We start from the raw sequence: 19,524 nt of genomic DNA, 5'->3' as shown, positions 1-19,524 counted from the left end.
CAAAAGCACTGACGGGTTTATGAACAAACAGGCACAATGCGTTTTCAGACAACATGCAGTCGTGCATGCAAAACCCACTTTACTTTATATCCCAATGGATCACAGAAGACAATCTGCATACTGAATGCATGCCACAGAAAAGTAATCCTAGCAAATCCAGAAATGTCTATAACTCGAGCTAAAATAGTTAACATTTGGTATGGTAATGGAAAAGTTATCCTTAATGAACACTTTAAGCGCTAACAGATCACAGAATATCTTGCAATATCGCATCAGGTTGAGTTTAATGTCTTATACATGGCTTGATCAAAATAGCTTTGACTTTATTCCCAATCATCGTAAAATGTTCTTAGTTTAAAACTCTACGATGAAATGCAGCTAGTGATAGCCATTCCTTCAAGGATTGCTAGACCTCCAGTTCATTTAAGATTTGACTTTCAAAATGTTCCATTTCTTTTATAATATTCAAATATAAACTGTGGTGTATTTGTCATTGCTGTAGACTTGATTTTAATTTGTGGGGAGCCCCATGGGTAAAAGACCAAGAGATGAAATTGGCGTTGTTGTTTATCACTGAATTGTTTTGATAACGGAAATCGAACGAGTGCTGGCACACTGCTATTATGCCTCTTGGCTAGGTGTCTGTGTCTGTGTTTGGGCGCTCCTACTTAAAATCATGTGAATACGATCTTAAGTGGCCAAGTCACGTTGGATAAACGCTCGCCCGCCTCCAGCAAAGTGCGCTGTCTTGAAGGTAAGACACAAGTCGTGAGACGCAGCGGCTGCCAGGTGTGTTGAGGAGGTAATTGTCATGGTGGCGGGCCTGAGGCCAGCAGCTTAGAGAGGCAGAGCTGCAGAGAAAATGAGCAGCACTTTCTGCTGGAGTCTGCCCGAGGGGTTAGCTCAATATCTGCTGTTGTTGCTTATCCGATTCCACTCTGTCCCCCACTTTGTACTTGTCTCATAGCTCACAGTATAAATGCGCTTCTCCTCTTCTGCCCATTCATTCTGTTCTGCATGTTCCAGTTTGTAGCCATACAGACCCTGTTCACTTTTATCTAATTTCAATAATAAATCACTGCATCTCACCTTTTCCCGTTTTTCCTTTATTCCTCTTCATTCGCTTCGAAAGTCATGCGATAATGTTATTGCCTTTGTCTGTTAGCCAAATATCTCTCTGCAGCATTAGACAAATTTTATAAAACTCTGAGCGTAATCACCTGATGTACACCTACAACTGATTAACTTTTCCAGTCAACCCCATTCAAGATGGCTTCTGCAGCCAATTACAAAAATGGCTATAACTCAGTTAAATTGTTGGAGCTGCAAGGTGATTCCCAACCCATGCGCCAAGGGCTTTATGTTGTGCAAGGTATTTATTTTCAATAGGTTTTGATAATAAAACGTTTTTTAAAATATACAGTATTGTTTATTATACTTTTACCATTTAATCAACGCCAATATTTTGTATTTGGGCTTACCAATTTGTTTTTCCAGGCATAGAAGAAAAGAAAAGCAGCTCACAGGTTTGCTTTAGTCCTCGTAATTAAAATAAAGAGGTGTATATTAGTTTCAAGTGTGTAACCCAGTGAATGAAAACAAGTACATTTGTGTTACGTCCCCCTCCCTGAGAACCCTGCCAGTTCATGAAATATAAAAGAGGGCTTGTGTGGGTCCTCACACACATGTCTGTGTACCCACAACTGTCTGTGCACAGACAGATCAGCCATTCTCTCAGATCTGTTACACGAGGACAGACCTCTCCACCCCTGCGGAGATGATTGTGTGTGAGTGAACTGAGAGGGAATAATGTGAAGTTAAAAGGTTGGTGAAGCTAAGCTCTGCAGGGCTGTTGGTATGCAATCAAAAACAAGGGTACAGAAGAGGTACATGTTCGTCACCCATGGTACAGTTTGAACTTTGCACACTCAAGGGTGGGAAATTAGACCTCAAGATAACCATGTGTACTTTTTTGAGGGCCCTGAAGGTACATTTATGTTCCCAAGTAGTAAAAGGTGCATGCTGCGTTAGCTTGGTGGTCAGTGCCGTAGTCTTGTAGTCATGAGCTTGCGGGTTTGAGCCCAGGTTGCATCAGGAAGGGCATCTTGCGTAAAACAATTGCCGTGCTGCTATTGTTTGGCGTATTGTTTTTGTACTATTGGAGCTTAGCGTATTCTTAAGGCTCCCACATACTCGAGCATACTTCACTCGGCAGAGGTCTGCGTATACCCGATTAGACTCAACGCAGACTCGAAGTGGACGTCCGCTAGCCACGTCCACGCAAAGATCAATTTTTACGATCGCGTACGCGTACGCGTACTCTGTGTCGCACAATAAACTGCCTGGCGCCAGACTGTTTTGTATGTGACACCGATGTATTAAATTCCCCTTCTTCATCCCTGGTTTGGTTTAATGGCCTTTTTTTATTTATTTTTTTTGCTAAGAGGCAAGCGATCTCTTCCTCCTCGTCCATTGACGCCATGACTGAAATTGTGAGAAATGAAGAAATTTGCCACGAACAAATTAAATCAGGTCCAGCGTGGCTGCGGGAGGGTCTGGAGAGTGGGCTGGTCTGATGTGTGGGCTGCAGGGCCAGCGCTCTGTTTTTTTAGAGCTTTATATTAACAACATATAAACACAGAACACTGCTGCCACTGCTCCTGTGTTGCCAGCTGCCTCTACCCAGGGCCGCCGCTAGCTCTCTTTTTTTTTTTTGCGACCTGTCATTCAATCCAGTAGACGTGTAAGCAAATGACCAATTGGCGACCTCAATTTCTACCGAAGGTAAACGCCCCTTGCCTGCGGAGCTGTGCAGTGCCTGCGCGGCTCACAGAGTACACACAGTACGCCCGAGTATGCGGTAGCCTTTCGTTTAGCATATTTCTTAGTTCATATCTTAAACCTTATTACCGTTTTTTTTTTATGGTTTATGGAATATAACTAGGACCCTGTGCACACAATTTCGTTCCACCACATGTACCACATATGATGCAAATGACAATGAAGAAACCTTGACCTTGAAATCTTTCATACAAGTTTGCTCGCTGTGGCAACTCCTGAAAAAGGGAGCAGCTGAAATAAATTTACTTACCTGATACATTTCCTGTTGAACCCATTGTTTACTCCATCAGGGTCATTTTTAGTACTAGTAAACATGGGTACACTGTTCCCACCAGAAGTACAAAACTGTTTTCAATAAATTAAAGACTACACAGGCAACAATAAATACCTAATGTTAAGGGTACACCACAGAGACGAGCCCTGAAGGAGCAATTCGATGCATTTAGGGCCTTGTTACACTTTTCAAATCTGCTTTGCAGTGTTTGTTCACTGTTTTATTTTTGTTAAAAACATTGGCCTTTTTTGTGTGGTAGACGTACACGCTTCACCGATGACATATCCTTGCTATATTTAAAAAAAAAATGTCCTTCTGTTTCTCTTTTTTTTCTGTTCATTAGAAAATAACATTTGCAGAGGAGCCAGAATCAGAAAAAAAGCACATGAGGAGCAAGAACAGGCCGTCACCAACATCCTGACGAGCAACCTTGCACATCACCACACGCCCAACAAGTCCAGAAGTGGGCGTCAAGCAAGCAGGAAGGAAACAAGTGACCCCTTCCTCCTGCAGGCATGGTAATACATTCAGTGTTGTTGTATAGGTGCTGGAGGTTTGTGCGTGGGTGTTCTACAGTGGATTATACCCTGTAGAGAAATGACTCTTGCAGTCAAGAGGGCCGAGAAGTTCAATCTGATAAGTTGTTATACACATGACAGCAGACAGTGTGCATCTTGGACTGAGAAACAGATGTTGTGATAAGAGCTTGTTCGGGGTTGAAAGAGGATGAAAACTAAAGGAAAAACAGCGGGAGAAGAAGAGAGGATAATAGAAGAGACAGGAAATGGGAGGAAAACAACTGTGAACAAGAGAGCGGTGATTAGCAGAAGGATGATTTTATTTTATTTGTTGTATCAGTGGGTTCCTACAGTATTTATTGTGACTTTGTAGATTTATCTGACATTACCATCAGACTGGGATGCGTGCAATTAATGCATTGTTTTGCAAATATTCTCTTGACTTTTGTTGTACGTTTCTTCATCTGCTTTTTTCTGCAGGTTGTGCAGTCTTTTGCTGAAATGTTAAATAAATGTAGAATTTAAGTTGCTTTATTATTTATGGTGTCAGTAAAAGCAGCAAAGGCATGAGCAGAGGAGGATGCTGGTAAAAAACGAACTACCGTGCGATGAAGAAAGAATAGTTCAGAGGATCAAAGGGAGCTGTGGAGGGAGAGAATGACAAGGGGTAGCAGATGAGCCCATAAAAACATAAATGATGGACAGAATCATGTGTAAAAAGGATGATGAAAGCAAAAAAGAGACGTGCAAAGTGGTGAAGTGGGAAGGTGAAGAGCTGAGAGAGGAAGAACATGTGCGAAACGAGAGATTGATTAATGGTCTTGGCCTGTGACAGTGGGATCTGCTTCCCCCAGGGGGCGGGAAAGCTGAGCAGAAGATGAATTATTAAAAACCGGAACAAGAGGAGGGAGGAGGAAAATGGGTCCAAGAAGTGAGATAGTGGAAAGGCATTTGTTGGGATGGATGGAGGAATGACGAGTAACGGAGAAAAAAATGCATGTGTGAAAGAAAACAAGAAGTCGCTGAAGGTGCTGAGGTTGGATGTTGCACAAAGGGGAAACATAGCTGAGCTCATAAATAACCAAGGGTAATGAGACCAGAGTATGCCCCGTGGTGCAAACAGTGCTGTGATTAATCCTGACTTAAGGGTTATGCAGAAAATGCTGACCTTGGCAAAGGTGTCAAATGTAAAACGGACAACAGTGTAAACAGCTTTTTCACCCCATTGATATTCCTTTAATTCATTTAATGAATTAATATTTCCATAATTTTTGTCTGTGTCTTTATTCGCCTGCACAAGTGCTCACTTTTCAAACCATTGAACTTGTAGCCGAGCTGCGTCCTTTATGTACTAAATTAATTTAGTGAATATATTGGTGTTTGCCAGTTTACCCCTTTTAACAATTTAATCCATCCGTCCCTTATCTTTACCCGCTTCTTCCATTTTTGGGTCACGGGGTTAACAATTTATTATCATAGAAAACTTTACGTTGTTTTTAAAGGTTTAATGATACACGAGCAAGCAAAATATATTTCCAAAGAAGTTTGATGTGTTTTTTTTTAAAATATATATGGGTTAAAAAAACAAAAAACAGTTGCCCACTGAGTTTGTCCCCTGATTGGCGAAAGGCCTCATGGGTTGTGTTTTGAGATCATTGGTTCAAGTCCCAACTTTGACATTGTCTTTAATAATTCTCGTCTTCCTCCACATTTAAAAGAAAAGACAAAAATTGGTTAAAATAAATAAATAAATAAAATAGATTTTATAAAATGTAAATAAATGCATTATATTTTAAGTTTAGCTGAAGTATTATTTAGCATGTCACAACTGATCTTTTTTTTTAATTTCACGTTGGCAGCAGATAACTTCTTCTTTCGGCTTTTCCCTCTTCAGCGAGTCATCTTCCGCCATCTCACTCTGTCCTCTGCATCCTCTGTCCTCACTCCAACTACCTTCATGTCCTCTCTAACTTCATCCATACATCTCCTCTTTGTCTTTTTCCTGGCAGCTGCATTTCTAATATCCTTCTACCAATATACCCACTGTCCCTCCTCTGGACATGTCCAAACCATCTCAGTCTGGTCTCTAACTTTATCTCCCAGTTGTTCAACCTGTGCTGTACCTCTGATGAGCTCATTCTTAATCTTATCCATCTTTGTCACTCGTAAGAAGAACCTCAACATCTTCATTGCTGCCACTTCCAGTTCTGTCTCCTGTCTTTTTTGTCCATGTCTCTGTCTCCAGACCATACAACATAGCTGGTCTCACCACTGTCTAGTAAACTTTTCCTTTGACCTTTGCTGACACTCTTTTGTCACAAATACTCCTGAAACTTTTCTCCATCCACTCCATCCTGCCTGGACTCTGTTTCATCTCTTTACCACATTCCCCATTTTCCTGGACAGTGGACCCCAAGTACTTGAAGTCCTGCACCTTTGTGACCTCTGCTCCTTGTAGCCTCACTGTTCCACCAGCCTCCCTCTCATTCACACACATGTACTCTGTCTTACTACGGCTGACGTTCATTCCCCTTCTTTCAAGTGCACACCTCCACCTCTCCAAGTTCTCTTCCACCTGTTCCCTGTTCTCACTACAGATCACAATGTCATCTGCAAACATCACAGTCCATGGGGAATCCTGGAACAGAATCTGTCAGCAACAGATAACAAAATTGGATAAGTCTACGTTGTGGTATTATTTCACTAAGGATTGAACGCTAAATGAAGATCAGTATTAATTTCTTCAATTGCTTTGGTATCGACATGAAACAAATTATGTTTAAAATGTTTATTTTTTGCCAATAGAGTAATTTCCAGAGACAATATTTTTGGTCCATTTCTGCCTGAGCATCTGAAAATTGCAACAGCTGCCTTGTTCCTTATTTAGCTTAATTCATTTTCACTATGTGTGTAGTAGTTGTAGCAGGAAGCATTTATCCATACAGATGGGTGAATATGTCATTGCTCAGCTTAAGATGCTGTCCTCATTCATTTGTGGATAAAACTTTATTTAAAGTGTGCTTATTTAATAAAATTCAGCACATCCTGGGAGGGATTAGATAATTAGGGGTTATGCAGATTTTTGGCTGTTTAATACAAAACTCCACATTTTTTTCACTTCAATACACATCACAAGTACTTGTTCAAAAATAGGAAATCCAGTTTTCTTTTGTGTGCCTTCTTGGTGCTGGCGTCAAACTAAAATACATTAATTTGTTTTTAAATATAAATTAGTCATCGTATTAAAACAACAAAAAAAATCTGGTAGAAGTGTTTTTAAGCCTTTGCATTTTGTGTAATCCGTGTATAAACACCCCAACTTTTTGGGAAATTGCAGTGAAGTCTCGACATGTTATTATTTATTTTACTCAGTATTCACTGGCATTTTATTTAATCTTCGGTTTCCTTCTTTATGTAGAAATTTCATTTCTCAACTCTGTGGAAGTTGGCTAAAACTCAAGCACCGTCAAGGTTTTCTCCTTTAAGCAGCAAGGTCATAAAATTTTATGGGTGGCCAATAAACCATGATGCTTTACCAGAAGAAGCACCCCCCCAACTCCCCCACAGAAAATCTCTTTAGTACAAATTAGGCTGCATACTGTTATTCTGGAAGCTTGTTTATAAGCTCGACTGATTACATCAGGCTTTAGATGAACATCCTTGTTGAAACCAGACAGTCTGGGAATTTTCATGGCATGCTCTTCACACTTTCCGAAATATGGGTGATGTGGTAGTTGAAGCTTTCTCTCATGCTTTTAGGAGTCGACAGGCTTGATACGGACAGGGTTTCTGCTATTTTGATGCACCCACGAGGGTGGTTTTGTTTATATACTGTGATGTGTGTGTACCCAGCTATCATGTGTATCTGTGTGTGACGGCGTGCATGTGTGGTAATTTGAAAGACAGCTAGAAAGGGAGTGCACAATAAAGCAGGATGGTGGAGTGTGGCAGGACTGGCCTGCCGAGCAGAGTGCAGATAAATCACAGGATAAATATTTAATGCGATCCTCCTGAGGCTGCTGGATGCTGCAGAGACAGCACTGAGTTGTCTTTTTTTGTTTTTTCAGTGTTGCTTATCCTATATGTCTATTTTGAGACAGGTTTTTGAAGTTTTTTTTTTCTTCATGAACTCTAAACGTTTTCTTGTCGTGTTTTATAGAGGTGGTTTTTTTGCTTCAGAAATAGTTTGACATTTATAGGCAGGGGTTTGTTGTTTCTTGGTACGAGTTTTATTGTAAGGGTGATCTGACATGCAAACAGTTTCTATTGCAGCAGGTTAAAAATAATGAAGCCTACTTATTTTATTTATTTATTTCTGTATATATATAAATGTATATATATATATTCTACCTTTTAAGATTTGACACACTTAAGTTATTGTTTATTTTCTTTTTAGAGGCATTTTCTACATTGTCTTTTCGATCACAAATTTATATTCTGCCTGCACAATGCACATTTTTAACAAAAACTAAAAGCACATTTTGTGTAGCTCATTGTCTAAACATGCACTCATGCAATACAATACTCATAATAAATAATAGACATTTGATCAGTCGCTGGCAAACACATTGTTAGGAGCATCCTTCCAATCAGGCCAGATATTGCTCCAGTACGTCTTGTCCTTGGCATTGGGTCACATAATTTATAGCGGATGGCCACAGAGAGACAGGAGGAGACGGCAGAACGGGATAAAAGTTGTCATATGCTGGCCAATTTAAAGTGAAATAATGTGTGACTGTGGTCAAGACGCCTTGACCTGCTGTGGTTTAGGGACGGATCTGTGTTGAATGAAAATTTTGAATCTTTGCATAAAAATACAGGTCACGTTACGATCATTATAAGTACTTTTTATACATATACTATACAGTACTATTTTACATTAATGGCTTTATAAATGATCTATCAATGCATTATAAATAGTCATGAGGATATAAAGTATTAAGCATTTATTAAATTGTTAATGCATGCTCAGTATTTGTCAAGATCAACTGTTAATTGGTTTGAGTGAATGCGTTTTATTACTTTACTTTGCTTACTTAGGCTAAATAACTATATATGCCATAACAAACTTGGTATCTAAAAACGCTCGTAATGCTTGCATGCAGGTAAATTACTAACAAACGTTTGATTGGGGGAAAGTAAACTCTGAGTATACCATAACATTTTATTTATAGAGCACTTAAAACAGCTACAAGGCCAACCAAAGTGCTGTACAGACAGAACAACAGACAACACACGAAGCAATATACAAAATGAAGTAAATCAAAAATATAGTATGACATGTATAGTTAAATGTTGGATCACTATTTGCTAAGAAGCAAGTCATTATTGTCCTTTTTATCTAACACACTTTAACAGCTTTTTAGTGGTTTATTAAATTACAGCTCAATTAATAGCTACAATATTAGTTTTTTTATAAGGGCACATTTATTGTAAAGCAGTACCCATTTTTCTAATTAATTGTCACGGTTTGTGTGTTGAACTTGAGTTTTTTTCCATGAAGTGTTTACATATATATATATATATATATATATATATACATTTTATTGTTGGAAGTAACTGGGACCCTGGGTACATAATTTCGCTCCACCACATGTACCACATGAGGTGCGAATGACAATAAAGAAACTCTGACTCTGACTCTGACTCTGATATATAGGGAGATATAGGGAGATATATTTAGGGATGCACAATATTATCAGCATGGTATCCGTATCGGCCAGTATTAGCGATAAAGTTAAATATCAGCCATTCCATCGAAATAAATCATGGATATAAAAGGTGCTGTTTTCATATGTGTGTGTGTGTGTGTGTATATATATATATATAATGTGTGTGTGTGGCCATTAGTGCTCTGTAAGCGTTGTAAATGCTGTGTAACGTGGTTATGTAACATGGGCCTGCCAGCTGGTAGGTTTCAGTGGAGCATGAAATGGAGTGTAATTGGTAAGTGTGTGGTCTAAAAGCACCATGCAGCAGTGACACATGAAGGTAGACGTGCACAAACACACACACACACACACTGACATACATACTGACAGTACATAGTCAGGCATTTAATAAATTATCTTTGTTCCTTATTTTTCTAATTAACAGATAAAAAAGATGCAACCTGAAATAGTAGTTCTAGTAGAAAGTTATTTTTAAAGTAAAATGTCAACTTCTTTCTTTTGTGTTACTCGGTTCTTCACGTTGTCATAATAATTGTAGTTCTGCAGTAGATTTAAACTTTTGCTAATTTCTTTAATAGTTATGTTTTATTTACGTGTCTTGAATATTGTCTGGAATGACAGTGATGCTGTCATACATTATTTAAAAGTAATCTGGATAGGTAGAAGTCTTTAACAAATAGGGCAGATGAGATTTTTAAATATATTTTCAAGTTTAGTTTACCAGATATATCATTTACCCACCCACCAAACGTGAAAGCAATAAGATATTTTCCCATATCGCTCAGAAAATAATCATTAATGTCCATACGCAACTGAATGACTTTTGAAATCAACCTTAGCTCTTTAAACATTTTATAACTTTTCTTGTATTAAGTTGTGATTCTGCACCATTCTGCTCCACGTCTTGTCTTGTCTGCAGTAACTTACTTGTTATGTGACTTGTCTAAATGTCTGCAGTGTTATCTTGGCACACACTGGCTCAGAGGTCGATTCCTCAGTGAGTCCCACTTAACTGAGCTGATTTACATGGTTATCAGAGCAGCTGGGCAGCGACACTCCCCCCATGGTCAGTGCAGACTCACGGACATGGATTTGTAGGCACTCTGCCTCCTCACAATGTGGTTTATGGTTGCAGAAGCTCCCATTAGCAACAGCTCATGAAATTTGCAACCACTGCACTGTTAAACACAGTTTTAAGAAGATACAAGTATAAGATAAACACAGTATTGTGCATAGCGTAGGGGTGTTCATGTTTTCTTATGTGGGCCAAAACTATCCAGATGAAAGGACTTGTGGGCCACAAAAATGTGAATTTAACTCTCAACATGAACAATATTTTTGAGAAAGGACAAAAGTTCACTAATTTTGGTGGAGAAAGAGTTTTAAATTTTTGTAGATCCAAAACATTAAAAGCCTCATAAATACTAAGCTTATATATTTTTAATAAAAATAATTAGTGTTTTTATTTATTTGTAGGTTCTATGTTTGTTATTTTCTTGTGTTTGGAAAGCTCATTTTAGTCTCTTCTCAGCGACAAAACCGTACCGTATTTTACGGGTTATATGTTGCTCTGGTGTATAGGTCGCATCAGTCAAAAAATGCTTCATGAAGAGGAAAAAAAATCATATAAGTCACCTCAGAGTATAAGTTGTGTTTATTTAGTTTGACTCCCAGCCATTCCCACATGTTGTGGTGTCTTTGAACAAGACGCCAAATCCCAAATTGCTCCCTGGGTGCATACATAGCTGCCTATTGCTCCACCTGGGTGATGGGTTAAATGCAGAGAACTAATTTCACCATTTTATGGGAACATACAATAATGACAATCTCAGATTCCACCTCCCTCCTCAGATAAATAGTGTTAACTTATAATTTTTTTATATATATGAATGTTTCTGTTCAGTGTCCTGAGATTACTTCTGTTGTGACTTGGTGCTATATAAATAAACTGAATTGAATTTAAATAACAATAACACATGGACTGTCCATCGGGAGCGCTGGGATATTTCCCGGTGACCTGGCCTGCTCAGTGGCCACCGAGGGACTGGACTAAAGGTTCGGCTCATGTTGTGCTTTATTATTTTAAATAAACTGCTCTTGCTTGGTCTCACTCAGGTCTCACTGAAGCTACACAGTAGCGATGCAGAAAGACAGACACCTTCCCCCGCCCCCTCCTTTCCATAGTCTGTGTCTGTCACAGCAGAGACACACAGGTTGTGCGCCCGCCCCCGTGGACTCGCACTCTTGACGGTTCGTGCGCGGCGCACACACACAAAACATACATTGGATTCTGAACAGGCTTAAGTAACATAACAAGCCAATGAGTCCGAAAAACAAGTTACCATCCTCGGTGTCACTTCTGAACAACTCCACCAACTCTGGAGGAAGATTGGCGTGGGGGTGGGGTTAGCAGGAGAGGAACAACATACAGTTGTCAAAAGCTTAGAGGGCTCTCTCGCACCTGCAATTGGTAATCTTTACTCTTTGGTTCATGTCAGTATGAATGAGCATTTAACATGTCAGTCAAAATTTGTGTCATGAATAGGGAAAAAAAAAACTTGTATAAGTTGCTTCGGACTATAAGTCACAGGACTGGCCAAACTATGAAATAAGATCGACTTATAGTCTGTAAAATACAGTAATCAGAATCAGAGAATCAGAATAAACATTATCATTGCACCGAGATACAAGAACATATACGTTCATTCGTCCGAAAGATGGGTGGAGTGCACGAAGCTGCTACTATAAAAAGTGCGGCCCTCATTATTATTCAGAATAATATTTTGCTTAGATGAGAAAAGGGGAGAAAACATGAGGAGAGACTCTATAAAAGAAGATCTCTCACACCATGTCCTAGACAGGGCACGATTTGAGGCATAAAAAAAAACTTACCACAGCAAATCAACATAAATAGACGTTATACATGTACATATAGGCCTGTGAAGACATAGAATTTTTAAGGGAAAGTCGTAGCATAGTCCAGAGCTCCCCCCCTCAGCCATTGTCCAGGTAAGAGGTGTTATTCATCATCTGCTCGGTTGAGGTTCCGTCACATGTCCACGGCCTTGGGGAAGGGAGGAGTGAGGAGACAGACAAAGCATCTTTGATTTTGTTTTTTCAAAACATGCTAGTAGGAGTTGAGATAAGTCTGCCATCAAGGCCACAGTTTTGGGTCAGACAGAACTCGTGAATTGCTGTTTCTGCCTTTTAAAGTCTCGCTGGTATATTCCTCTCATGGAAACTCCAAACAGCCGAATTGATTCTTTACGTCGAAAGTCGAACTCACAGCTTTCGTCAAGATTATTCCCACCTTCATGTATGTTGCTAGAGAGTCCACAGTCCTGAAAACAGCTGCTCCAGCTCTCTGACGCAACTGCACATAATTCAGTCTGAGTGCTGCCAAGCTTCAACACATCAACACAAATTTGTAGACAATCCAGAATTCACCAGCCAAACAGCAAAAAAACACTTGTCATCATGAATCCAATTTGTTTCTGTCGAGGTAAGAGGGTCCTCCTTACCCTGACTCCTGTCAGGAGAAGTTGATCAATTTTGTTGAGAGACCAGCTGAACATTCGAATTAGGAGGTATGCAGGAAAAAAAGGGGGGCTCTTTCAGAGTTCACAGGACGAAAGAGTGCAAGCAGGGAAAGGGGTGGGGGGGTACAGAGGGCCGGGAAACGCGTAAGACTTCTCTGGAGAACAGAGAGAAAACAAAAATAGAATAATTATTAATTATAATTGTTAAAATAATATGAGCAAATGTCCTTTGAAAAGGGGGTTGATTGAAGTTTTGAAAAATTGTCCAGCTGTCAGTCGCTACAACAGATTCATAGAAGGTTTGGTGATGTTAATCAACTCGTATGTAGACGATACTACGTTGTATTCGTTTAAATATGTCCAGTGTCCCTTTTGATTATTTTATCAACTGCAATATTTAGCCAAGTTTTATGAATCATTATCTAAAAATCTCCTTTCTGATCGAAATCAGTAGGTTTTTGGTGCTTTGTACTACGAAGTGAAAATAAAAAAGATTATAGACAAATGTTTGTATTTTGCTTAATATTGTTCATTTTGAGAAGCTTGTTTTTAATCTATATTGTTGTTAAACCTAAACATTATATAAAAACGCATTACCAACAAATTTGCAGAAAGTCTACAACGACCTTTTAAGCCTGCTGGCCAAAATGATGCCATCTTAAACTACAGATGTGGGCCGCACAAAATCACTCCAAGGGCCGCAAATGGCCCTCGAGCCACACTTTGGACACCAGTGGCATAGAGGATACAGCCACTGTTTGAAATTTACAATTTACACTAGGAATTTGCACTTTTTTTCTATTGGAGCACAAGCAACATTGTCATCAATTAATTGTTTCAGCGTTCATTTATCCTAAAACATTTTTGTCTAATTATAGAAAGGTTATTTAATGTTTTTTTTTTTTACATGAATCTGAAAGATTATTGAAAATCAATAGATAGCTGGATTTTCAGGCACTCTAAAAAGATCGAACAAGATCTCGCTTGTCTTAGGGATCAAAGTTAATACATGATAAAACCCGTGTGACAGATTTTGATGCCAGCGTAGCTTCTAGGGTATCTAAATTCACCCTGAGTCCCTCTGGTTAGTGTCTACAAGGTGCTACAAAATCACTGTTGAGTCTTAGTGGGAATCAAGTTTGTGACTTTGCCGAGTGTTCCTTTAACACTCTCCATCCTGAGCTACACAAGCTGCGAGGCTGCAATTATCCTGCAGTGCAGGTTCTCCACTTTGGTAATGATTTATCTCAGAGGCTTGAAAGAGAATGTCACCAGTACAATTAGTATCAGGACTGAGTGCGTATTTTGGATATGCATGCTTGTTCGTACATTTCTCATGTTGTGGGGACAGAAATTAGTTTACTCTGTCTAAAGAATGTGCTTTCATTTGTGGCTTGTGCTTTAAGGTAATATCTCTCTAAACTAAGGCTGTTGGAGACTAAATGGTGAGTTAAAATTGCAAGAAAATAGGGGAATTTTCAGTAGCAGTCTCTCTGAATTCTGTTTGTGTATCAGCGAGCCATGCGGCTGCATTTTGCACAGCTGGTTTTGAAAATCACTGTTTATTTATGTACATGGCTTGAAATAAATTTCTTCTAGGCTGTTCACATTATTTTGTTGCCCACTTTGTACCCACCTTGGAAGCTACCCTCATGTTTAAATTTTTATTTATTTATTTTTGTTATTGAAGATAAGCAGATTTGGACCAGTTTTTCAGTAATAGTTTATTTTTTGCATGGTTTTTAGACTTGGACATGTTTTCTGTCAGAGGTGAGCTCCTATGCAGATGACAAAATGCAGCTCTTGCACTCTTGAGATGGGGTGGAGATGCCCATGATACCTGTGTGACTATTTTAAGCAGGAAGTTGTCATGCAAATAAGTTTTAAAAAATGTTAAAAACTAAAGCAACAACACTATGAACCTTGGTGATTCCAATCAACGTTCCAAGACATGTTGGAGACTGCCTTGTGAATGCTGTTCGCCAACTAGTCACCAGCTGTTGCAACCCGGTGAGATACTCTGTGTGTGCGTGTGTGCATGCACAGGTGAGCTTCAGATTTTAAGCAGATTGATAGCACTCAATCTTCTAAATGGGGCATCTCTCATCCTTGAGCTTTATTTTTGTGTTGGTTATTATCACGGGTGTGAAGCTCCCTATCAGTAAAAGTATGTGAGTAAAGATAAATGTGGGTTTTTGAGATAAGTAGGTATATTTCACAACTCGGCAGGAGCACCAGCCTCACATTTAACAGATCGCCCTAAATTCACCAGCATCTGTTAAATCATCTAATGCAGGGATTCTCAGTTGTTTTGGTTTCAACCCTATGTATTTTCATATTTATTGGTTATTAAAAATAACAAAGAAAGAGAAATAAACCCAGCGAGCAAGAAAACCTGAATATCAGTGCTGTGGCGGCAACAAATATTGAGTGATAGTGAATTGTTTGGTGACCTAAATGTATTTAAAGTTCTGTCTTATTCAACACATTTTATTTCCCAAATTCTGTTGGTGCCATTTTTATTTTTACAAATTGTGTAAAAAAATATATATTTTTTTTTAAATAACCTAAAAACCTTTTTTAACCTTTTTTTTAATTATTAAATTGATTAGCATATAAATGTGAAATCACACAATTATAGTTATTACATAAAATATAGTGTAAAATGTATAACAATTACATTTATTTTTTTTCCATGCCTATTGTGCAGCTCATCCATCAATCAGCCAATTGTGTTTCATGTCCAATCTTATTTTGAAAAACCGCAATAGAGCGAGTCCACAAAAAACGAATCGTGAAGTAGCGAGGGACTACTGTATTATCATTCTGCGTTTTCAGTATATTCTACTTTTAATGTCCAATTCCACAATTACGTTTGCAATTTCTACACTGTGGAAATCTTATGGCGCTAATAAAAGCTGTGAGGACAACTAAAATAATGCTGCTAAAATATTTTCCATGAAGGATTTATATGAAATATTGAGTTATTAAAATAATGATCATTGATGTTGTTTTTTTAATAATTAAGCACTTCCTAGGGATTGCTTATTAATGGCCTTTTGTCATTTTCAGTGAACTCTTAATGAAGCAATAATAGATTAAATTATATCTATTGGTATCTAATGTTCAGACCAAACATAAATACATTTCTAGTTTAACATGTCGCATAGGCAACACAGGAACACAGTCTTCAGTGTCTTTTCATATGAATCCATAAAAACAGAGGCCCATCTGGCGTGTATTTACTGCAGGATGCAAATCACTAAAGCCACACTTACGGCTGCTCCACTTCTTTATCCCACCATTTTTCCATCTACGTTTGAATGCAGGCTACACCCACACAACCAGTTTTGTCCTTATCCGCTTCTAAAGACTCTGTTATCCACATAACCATCTTCTATCTATTCCCTCTTGTTTCCTCTGGCAAGCTCCTTCTATTTTCAGTCATTTACTCTTCCCCCTGTGCTAGCCCCATTTGATGCTTCACACCTGGTGTCCTTCTAAGATGGTTTTTCTTCATATACCTCCTGGAGAGAAGGAAGAAGGGCACATTAGAAAGACTGAAGAGCTGACATGAATTCCCAAGGCCGTAGTGTCTGATTGAATTAGGACAGGCGGAGAGGATATGGTGGTGGGATGGATCACTGGTAGCTGTGCCTACATGTGTATGTCTGTCTGAGCCGGTGAGCTGTCGTAAATTTCTTACCATAAAAAAGATGTATTTTGTCTCAGAAGGTAAAAAATGTATCCACCTGTATGCACAAATCAACGCACGTTATTATATTTTATTAGAAACAATTACTGCTCATCAAATAGGCAGTTTAAATCCATAATTAAATTAATTAAAACGGAATAAAACAATCTTTTGCTGGAAACCTCTCCCCCGTGGTGCTTATTTAAAAGGCTCTGATCTTGCATCTTAATGTTGTGAATTGTAATCAGAACGTGTCAAACGTGGTTTGTGACTTTGCTTTTCGTGGTTCTCTCTTCCAGAGGTCCTTTCGTTCCTTTAGCAACGATGACCGCCACGTCATGGCGAAGCACTCCACCATCTACCCCTCCTCGCAGGAGCTGGAGGCCGTACAAACGCTGGTATCCACGGTCGAGTGCGCCCTCAAACACGTCTCTGATTGGCTGGATCAGAGCAGCGGAAACGCTCACAACAACGTCGACAGTGAAGCAGCAGACAGACCAGAGGAGGATGACCCTGGTGATGAGCCCAGCGAAGAAGCTGAAGAATCTGGCTGCAACAGGTAATGATGCGCCACAGGGATTGAGACTGATTTAATAAGTTCCTTCAAATTATAGATTTAATTTAACAAAACCAAATGAGAGGGGTTAAATAAAAGGATCCTACTCTATAATATTTTCTAATATAACCAACTTTTTAACTTTAAAAGTTAATGCTGCCTCGGTGCTCTGGGAGCGCACTCTGAAGGAGGAAATCGGGAAGGAGGAACGCTGTGCATTTCTTTGAAATTTAACAAGATAATCACCTAAAACACATATTTATTTGCTCGACTTTATAGTAAAGGTGTGTCTCGGTTGAACTTTTACTTAATAAATGCACTTCAATAGTCAAATTAGCTGCATTTTGCCGGGGCGGCGCAGCAAAATGAAGCTGATTTGACGGTTGCTCCAGGCGAGCTGGACAAAGGTCGCAGGCTGTGGCAAGCAGATTGTGTCATTAATAGCCACTTTTACCTATTACAAGACACAACAGCATGCCATACTGCTCGAGTACTATCTAGTGGCTTAAAATGGTAGTGTTCAATAATTTCAGTCAGAGTGAATGAAAACGGTCATATCTCAGCCAAAAATTGGTTTATAAATATGGGAAAACATTCATAAATATGTCGCTTTGGCGTATACGTTGCAGGGCATGCAAACTATGCAAAAATCTGAGACTTGTAGGCCGAAAAATACAGTAAATTTTTAAGAAAACTGAAATGTTTTAATATTTAACATAACAGAAAAATATAACCTGTTAAATCTCTGAAAATTAAGTCTATTTTAAGTTTCTTTCAATACCTTTGTATTTATTTTTTTGAATATTTTTGTAAACTGTGCATTTACTGGAAGTATTAAACATCATAAGACTTATCTAAAGTCTGTCTGTTAAACAGGGATTCCAGCATTGGTGGCGTGCTTTGTGGAGTGATCAGGGTCGGACTAGTAGCCAAAGGACTCCTGATCAAAGGCGACATGGAGCTGGAGCTGGTGCTGATGTGCAGAGACAAACCCACACAGACACTGCTGGACACTGTCTGTTGCAATTTACCCACACAGATCCAGGTTAGAGGCACTTTTTAATGCTTTTTCTTGTTTGTTTTTTCCTTTATAATTAATCACAGACATGCTCATTAGCATCTTAAAGCTGCATTACATCTGCAGTGACAATACAGTATTTAATCCAAGTTTTGTTTAGTCTATTCCTTTTGGATCACAGAAGAGAGAAGAGCTGAGTTATTTTTTTTTCTCCTTCTCATGCACTTTTGCATTTGACTGTGCAGAAAAGCATTGTGGGTGTTAGTGTGATTTTAAGCAGGCAAGAGGCAGCATCAAGTGTGAAGTTGAGAGGTGTCATGTCCGTGCTTCATGTTTCCTCATTAACAAGTCATGGCTCTGAATGAAGGTTCCTGACAATCCGAAAGATGAATGCTCTTTTCTTACTAATTGTTTTTAACCATTTGGAAGCTGCAGAAGGCTCAGATACACGTTGTCACGTTGTGACGTCGGCCTCTGACCAGTCGCTTGTGTTTAACACATCACAGAAGCAGACAGAAGAGAAATACGAGGTCACAAGCTCCTTGCCAGAGGCAGCCATCCTGGTCCAAACCACAGCAGAGCCCAAGCTCACACTGAAGATTACCCTCACCTCACCAGCAATGAGGGAAGATGAAGATCTAGAAGAGGAGTATGAGGAGGAGTTAGAGACACAAGAGAATGGGGAGGAAAGAGAAGAGGTGGAGGAGGAAGTGAGGGAAGAAGAGGAGGAGCAGGGAAAAGAAAATGGTCAAGGTATGAACACTGAGATTGGAAGGTATTGATTATTTTCTGTTTCTCAAGTTATGAACCCAAAATAAATAACTGTGCTGTAATAATTGTTTTTTTTTTTGGTGCAAAACTTAAATGTTTTTGTTCTCACACAAGTTTGACCACATTAATTAACTGAGGATGAGACAAGACAGGAGCAGGCAGAGGTGGGAAGAGGAGCCAAAACTACGCTCGGGGAAAACAACTCGCAGTAATCGTAGACTGTGAAAACAAACACTGAAGTTTAGACAAAAACCTCTTGAATTAGAATAGGAAAGTAAAACCTAAAAATGATCTGCTTGAGTTTTAATTGAATAAAATGTTCATCTTTACGTTTGGCATGTCTCTTAGAAGGAAGTGTAAATAAGAAATACTGTTTTGTCAAATAAATTGCTGCACGATAAAAAAAAAAAAAGATTAAATTTGTTTGTTGCACCCAAATATGACGTGTGTTGTGGTTAAATTAACAAAGTGGTTCCTTGACTTTAAGGATGCACGATATTATCGGCATGGTATTGGTATCGGCCAATATTAGCGATAAAGTTAAATATCGACCATTCCATCAAAATAACTCACCGATATACGTAAAAGGCACAGTTTTATATATATATATATATATATATATATATATATATATATATATA

General features: G+C 38.8%; 1 protein-coding gene across 3 annotated transcripts in view; it reads left to right on the top strand.

Annotated features, from left to right (window-relative positions):
- Positions 1–19,524, top strand: part of LOC119424852 (spermatid perinuclear RNA binding protein) — a 101,934-nt gene that overhangs the window by 50,251 nt on the left and 32,159 nt on the right. For all 3 annotated transcript variants that reach the window (XM_037692360.1, XM_037692359.1, XM_037692358.1), the window contains exons 3-6: positions 3,459–3,633; positions 16,838–17,097; positions 17,971–18,139; positions 18,619–18,865. In XM_037692360.1, the coding sequence (XP_037548288.1) occupies positions 3,631–3,633; positions 16,838–17,097; positions 17,971–18,139; positions 18,619–18,865 (679 nt within the window). In that variant the 5' untranslated portion in view covers positions 3,459–3,630. The remainder of the gene's footprint in view (positions 1–3,458; positions 3,634–16,837; positions 17,098–17,970; positions 18,140–18,618; positions 18,866–19,524) is intronic.

The sequence above is a fragment of the Nematolebias whitei genome, chromosome 18 (assembly GCF_014905685.2).
Source record: "Nematolebias whitei isolate Nwh7 chromosome 18, NemWhi1, whole genome shotgun sequence".
NCBI lineage: Eukaryota > Metazoa > Chordata > Actinopteri > Cyprinodontiformes > Rivulidae > Nematolebias > Nematolebias whitei.
This window is presented reverse-complemented; position numbering and strand designations above follow the sequence as displayed.